General features: G+C 43.0%; 1 gene segment (V, D, J or C); it reads left to right on the forward strand.

Annotated features, from left to right (window-relative positions):
* Positions 1 to 891: 891 nt before the first annotated feature.
* LOC138608617 (Ig kappa chain V region 3374-like) lies at positions 892 to 5,328 on the forward strand (the record flags this gene model as incomplete). The annotated part of the segment is given in 3 exon segments: positions 892 to 921; positions 3,117 to 3,174; positions 5,009 to 5,328. Coding segments are annotated over 3 exon segments (408 nt in total), but the record flags the coding sequence as incomplete, so codon positions are not given.
* Positions 5,329 to 7,018: the final 1,690 nt, after the last annotated feature.

A 7,018-nucleotide genomic window follows, 5' to 3' on the forward strand; every position in this document is an offset into this window, starting at 1 on the left:
TCAAAGATTCGCGTAATTCTTGGCTTAGATGAGCATTTTTAATCATCTCTGTGTGTAATAAACATTTTCTTATTATAAGTTGTGTTCTTCAATATGAATAACAGAGAAGGATTAAAGGACAAGAGAAGAGTCACTGTGAACGTGTCTTTAGAGTTCATCCTGATTTTTCATATCCATGTCCTCAAAGGTCCTTTAACCTTCACTTTGTAGCCTGTAGTCATGTTAAAGCAACATGTTACATTGCTATGATTTTATCATTATGGCTAAATTACACATAAATGTTACCAATTTTAATAGCAACAGACAAACATGCAAAACAGATAGAGACAGCACCACAAAGCTGTGTGGTGACAGGAGGTCTGCACAAGACTGGCTGTTGCTCTGGCTTAAATACATGAGGCACACCGGGCCCAGGTGTGTCCCATTCTCCTGATTAGCCTGCCACTAGGTCTGCAGCCCTGGAGACAGAGAGCAACACAACAGAAGAGTGTACCAACTAGAGAGGACGTGACAACAGTGCAGACTGAGAGCAGCAGCAGGGTGAAACCAGAAGCAGAGTCCCTGTTGGAGTCGGTCAGAGCATTTCCATAGAGAGCCACTTTGCATCAGCAGCACCATGCTCCAGTGCTCTGGGAGAGTTTATAGTCCTGACAGTTGAACACTGGATGACTGACAGCTGTCCTTCATGACAACAGAAGCCACAGAAATCCTCCTCATCAAAAACATGACTTTGACCTCCGTCCTCATCTGGACTCTCCTCTGCTGCTGCTTCACAGGTAAAGTCCAGAGAATCAAACTCCTCTCCTCTATGAACATCCGTCCCTCTGAAATGAAGCCGACAAAACCATGACGCTGCTTTATGTGTTTGTCTCTGTATCCTCAGAGTCCAGAGGCCAGGTCACAGTGACTCAGCCTGCAGCAGTGAGCTCTGCTGTGGGAGGCTCCGTCACCATCACATGTAGGACCAGTCAGAATGTTTATAATAATAACTTCTTACACTGGTACCAACAGAAAGATGGAGGAACTCCTAAACTGTTGATTTACTATGCTAGCACTCGAGCATCAGGGATTCCAGATCGTTTTACAGGCAGTGGATCAAACTCTGACTTCACTCTGACCATCAGTGGAGTCCAGGCTGAAGATGCAGCAGTTTACTACTGTCAGAGTGTTCACGAGATCAACAGTCAGTATGTGTTCACACAGTGAAAAAGCATCGTACAAAAACCTCCCTCAATCAGACTGAACAGAAACTGAAGTGACTGCTGCAGCTGGAAGGTACTGCAGAGACTGATACACTTCACTGAGGACACACACACACACACACACACTATAATCTCAATCTATTTTTATCCATTTTATCTGTTTGATACAATTATAATCATATTATCTTATCCTGTTCTGTCAGAAAATCAGTGTAGGACGAGAAAATGTTGGTCATGACCTTTGACCTTACACCTGTTTAAAGATATTTCAACTACATTTGGCTGAAAGAAAATATGAACATAAATAAATAAAATTCAACAAATTAATCAGAACCTAGAATAGACAGTGGAAAGGCTGTCCGGAGAGCCAGGTCTCCTCTGATCCTGTGAAAAAGGGGCACACAGTTAGAGAGGGAGTGGGGGATACGTAAACCCAAGTCCAGAAAAGCTGACACGCACCTAAAATGTTAATGGAGACCAAGAGAAAATAGAGGTCCAGGGCATTGCCTTGGAGTAATTAATATCGTATTATCATAATTTCGACCCAGTTGACCACAACATTACACACAACACAACTTAGATAACAGGGACTATTTTATGTCATATATATAGTATACTATTATGAATCTGAGCCTATAAATATGTGGCGTCCCACAAGGATCCATTGCCGTCTAAACAAGACACAGAGAAACTTGTTCATGCTTTTATTTTCAGCAGGCTACATTACTGTAACGGTGTCTTTACAGGTCTGACTAAAGAAATCGATCAGACAGCTGCAGCTCATCCAGAATGCTGCTGCCAGAGTCCTCACCAACACCAGGAAAGTAGAACACATTACACCAGCCCTCAGATCCCTACACTGGCTTCCTGTGTGTCAGAATTTAAAATCCTACTCCTCACATGTATAATGCACTAAATGGTCTTAGGCCCAAATACCTATCAGACCTGCTAGTTCACTACGATGCCTCCAGACCCCTCAGGTCCTCTGGGACAGGTTTACTCATTGTCCCCAGAATCAGAACCAAGCAGGGTGAGGCAGCTTTAGTTTCTACTCTCCTCGACTGTGGAACAAGCTACCAGAGCACCTGAGGCTTCCTCCATCTGTTAGCTCTTTTAAAACAGTTCTGAAACACTTTTATTCACTGCTGCCTTCACATAAGTTCAATCACTTCTGATCTATGTTCGCTTAATTCTTTCCATTTAATTGATATTTAATTACTTTTAACTGCTCTTTTATCAGAACCTTCAGGTTTGTCTGAAAATAGCAGAACATCATCTGCGTATGGACAGATTTTATGCTGCATGAGACCCTCCTCTATACCTATTACTAATGGATCACTTCTTATGGGCCTGCCAAGGGGTCTATGGTGAGGGCAAACAGAAGGAGGGAGGCCTGACAACCCTGTCTAGTGCCACGCTCCACACTGAACGTGAAAACTTAACCATGTTATCAAACTGTCAACTAATTAATCAATAACTTCTCTACATGTAAATATGTAAATGTGTAGGATCATTCTGTCAGCTCTGAGGGGGAAACAGCATGATATGTTGATGTCAGCTACAGTTCACTGACTCTGTGTGTTTGCATATGTGTCCTGCCTCTCTGCTCCCAGACGTTAAGAGGCCGCTGTTGATCAGTGGCTGTCCAGGTCTTTCAGAGACACTGACACACCGGCAGCACAATGATGATGTCACTGATTCTACTTGTGACCACCCTGGGGCTCCTTGTTCAGGGTGAGACTCTCTTCTGAAAACTGTTTTGAAATCTTCTATGAACTGTTCCATGTTAAAGGAATGATTTTTCTTCTTCTGTTTGGTTGATGATCATCTTTCTCCAAGCTGGATTTGTCTCAATAACTCTTCTCCTGTTTTTCATGTTTTCCAGGTTCTTCAGGTGATATCATCCTGACTCAGTCTCCTGGAACTCAGTCTGTTGTTCCAGGACAGACTGTTTCTATCAGGTGTAAAGCCAGTACAAGCATCAGTAGCTACCTTCACTGGTACCTTCAGAAACCTGGAGAATCTCCCAAACTCTTGATTTATACGGCTACAACTCGTCAGTCTGGAGTTTCAGATCGTTTCAGTGGGAGTGGATCTGGAACTGACTTCACTTTAACCATCAGAGGAGTCCAGACTGAAGATGCAGGAGATTATTACTGTCAGCAGGGTAACAGCTTCCCGCTCACACAGTGAACGTCGTACAAAAACCTCCCTCAGCTTAGAGGAACTGATCTGAGTCAACAGCTGCACAGAGACTGAAAGACAACAACAGAACTAAACAAACCTCATTATAAACATGTCATTCAAACAATTTACACTAATAACACTAACTTTATTAGAACATTTTTATCATCATCAGTTTTATGTAAACTCTTTCAACAAGCAGGTTAATACAGATGATCATGTATCATTTTACTTAATAAAGTTTATGCTGACTAGGATTTTCATGATGACGATGACTATACTCATCTTGTTGATGTTGCTGATGAAGATTATTATTAAAAGAAAAAAAAAAACGTCCTCTACACTGCCTGTTGGCACCAGTGTCCGATCGCACTTGAAGCTGTTTGTTGGCTCTTACTGACTTCGTTCCCTCCTGTCTTGATCGTTGCTTGTGTTGGATTAACTCTCAGATGTACGTCGCTTTGGAAAAAAGCATCTGTTAAATGAAATTGTAACATTGTAACGTTGTAATTGAAACATAATTAGTGTAGGAATTCTTGAGTTATAACCAGAGAGGTGGTTTTTGAGGTCACAGTGACCTTGACCTTTGACCTTTGACCTCCAAAATCTCATTAGTTTATCCTTGACTCCAAGTGAACAGTTGTGCAAGATTTTAAGAAATTCCCTCGAGGTGTTCCTAAGATATAGCATTCACAAGAATAGAATGGACATGAGGTCACAGTGACCTTGACCTTTGACCTTTGACCACCAAAATATAATCAGATCACTCTTTAGTCCAAGACGACGTTTGTGCCATATTTGAAGAAATTCCCGCAAGGCGTTTCTGAGAAATCGTGTTCACAAGAACAAGACAGACGTATGTACAGACTCCTGGAAAACATAATGCCTCCAGCCACGGCTGTCGACGGTGTGAAGGCAGAACAATCTTGAAGCGGTTTGAATATCAGTATGCAGAAATGTGTGAAGACGTGTTTAATGAAATGGCTCTGAACCAAGATATTATGACTTTAAAAAAAGACAACTTCAAACAGAGTGCTGAACTTAAAAAATGCCTTTACACATTAAATTTAGTATTTGTGCAGAAACTTATGTCCAACATGCCGTCTGGTTCCTCCACCAAAAGTCCACCACAGTGACACAAACTCATCGAGCCGCCGTACAAAAACCTCTCACTGCAGAGACACGGCTCTCTGACTTTGGGAATGTGTTTGTGTCAGTTTGCTCAGTAAATATAATATTAGTTACATAACCACAACATACATAACCCAATCAGGGGTCCCTGTTGGAGTTGGTCAGAGCATTTCCATAGAGAGCCACTTTGCATCAGCAGCACCATGCTCCAGTGCTCTGGGAGAGTTTATAGTCCTGACAGTTGAACACTGGATGACTGACAGCTGTCCTTCATGACAACAGAAGCCACAGAAATCCTCCTCATCAAAAACATGACTTTGACCTCCGTCCTCATCTGGACTCTCCTCTGCTGCTGCTTCACAGGTAAAGTCCAGAGAATCAAACTCCTCTCCTCTATGAACATCCGTCCCTCTGAAATGAAGCCGACAAAACCATGACGCTGCTTTATGTGTTTGTCTCTGTATCCTCAGAGTCCAGAGGCCAGGTCACAGTGACTCAGCCTGCAGCAGTGAGCTCTGCTCTGGGAGGCTCCGTCACCATCACATGTAGGACCAGTCAGAATGTTCGTAGTTGGGGCAGCAACCCTACTTACCATGCCTTAGCCTGGTACCAACAGAAAGATGGAGGAATTCCTAAATTGCTCATTTATGCTGCTAGCTATCGAGCATCAGGGATTCCAGGTCGTTTTACAGGCAGTGGATCAAACTCTGACTTCACTCTGACCATCAGTGGAGTCCAGGCTGAAGATGCAGCAGTTTACTACTGTCAGAGTTTTCACCTCATCAACAGTCAGTATGTGTTCACACAGTGAAAAAGCGTCGTACAAAAACCTCCCTCAGTCAGACTGAACAGAAACTGAACTGACTGCTGCAGCTGGAAGCTACTGCAGAGACTGATACACTTCACTGAGGACACACACACACACACACACAAAATTCCTCAGGGTCCTCAGTGTCTCACTGGAGTGACTCCTAAAGATTAAAAGGTCCTCATGTCAAAGGCACTGTTGCCTTCACTTCTGAGTCGCCATATGTAACTTATCATTAGAAAGATTATGATTGTGTGTAACGGGTCCCTTCGTGGTTGCGATTTATGTGGCTCATCACGACAAAGCCAGAGGACAGGTTCCCAACCATATAAAAATACCAAAAGAGAATGCCTTTTTTATAAAAAACAAATGCCTCTTCAATAACAAAGGGAACTGAAATATTGTTTCTTTCGCCTTTTTAATTTCTCCCAAATCAAACAAATAATAGGAAACGTGTAAAAAGGGTTTTTTAAAGAAAATAGCAAATGGACATAATAACTAAAGCCTGCAGGCGCTAGGCTAACGTTTGGCAAGTGAAATTCTTGCACGAATGACACTTATCCGCCCTGATGCAGGTAACCTAGTTAAAAGAATAGCCTTTCATTTCACATATTGTGTGAACATCACAACAATCAAAAATAGACAAAAGAGCAAAAGAATCTCATCAGGGCCTAAGAGACCAGAGTGTCATGCTCAGACTTAGGCTGTCTTAGCAATTCAAGGAAATATCAGAAAGACACCGGGGAGTGCAATTCCACCTCTTTTAAAACCTAAAGAAAGGCGTCGTCACACCCTGATTGGCCCTGAGGACGATGCACCAAGCTGCTCTCAGTTAATCATTAGGAGCCCGCCCCCCACACCCTGTGCAACAGGTGAACTGAATAACCCTCTAATCAGCTAAGTAACTCAACCAAAATTAAGTGGGAAAATGGGAACAATGGCAAGCACCAGAAAATGGGTGACTGCCACACAATGATTAAGCTATTTTTTACCAAATGCAGACACATTGGCATGATTCTGGTGGCAAAATGAACCACTGTGTTTGCTGGGGGGCTCCAAGCACCAATAGAAAAGCGATCCTGACACTTTGTGGCTGTGCTTTGCCAGCTGGATCTGAATTTAGGACTACATTGTCCAATTTCATATAACCTAGTTGCTAATTTCTTCCTAATCAATCAGTCAATCAGTGAGTAAAACAATAAGCAATCAGTATCAAGTAAAGACACATTAGGGAAGTTTCTGGGTGCACAATATGCCAATTTGTTTATGGGTGTACCAACGCCTTAACAAGGGGACACTGACACCCGAGGTATAGTCCCCTGATTTACCCATGACTTTCTAGCTTCACCTCAGAGATTGAATCTACGGGACGACATCAGCAAAGAGCCCTGCCAGACCTACAAGAGTACCAGCTCAGAAGACTAAGCCACCTGACCTTCTGCGCTTCAGTCAAGGCACCTGGACGCTGCTTTGCACATAAAAAACAACTCTTTTAAGAGCTAGAGCATTTCTTCCTCTCCCGCCAGGAAACTCCTCGTCCTGTCGTGCTGTCAGAGAGATTTCACCACCCTGTTCCGCAACGATGGAGTCAGCCGCTAAGGAGAGAAACACTGTGCACTGCCATCTCTGCCAGACTCCCCAGGAGCGGCTACCGACGCACTTAGCAAGAGTGTGTATAAAAAACAACACTCCA

Source organism: Semicossyphus pulcher, unplaced genomic scaffold (genome assembly GCF_022749685.1).
Source record: "Semicossyphus pulcher isolate SPU_LCO1_2020_fin unplaced genomic scaffold, fSemPul1.0.p SCAF_5, whole genome shotgun sequence".
In the NCBI taxonomy this organism is placed as follows: domain Eukaryota; kingdom Metazoa; phylum Chordata; class Actinopteri; order Labriformes; family Labridae; genus Semicossyphus; species Semicossyphus pulcher.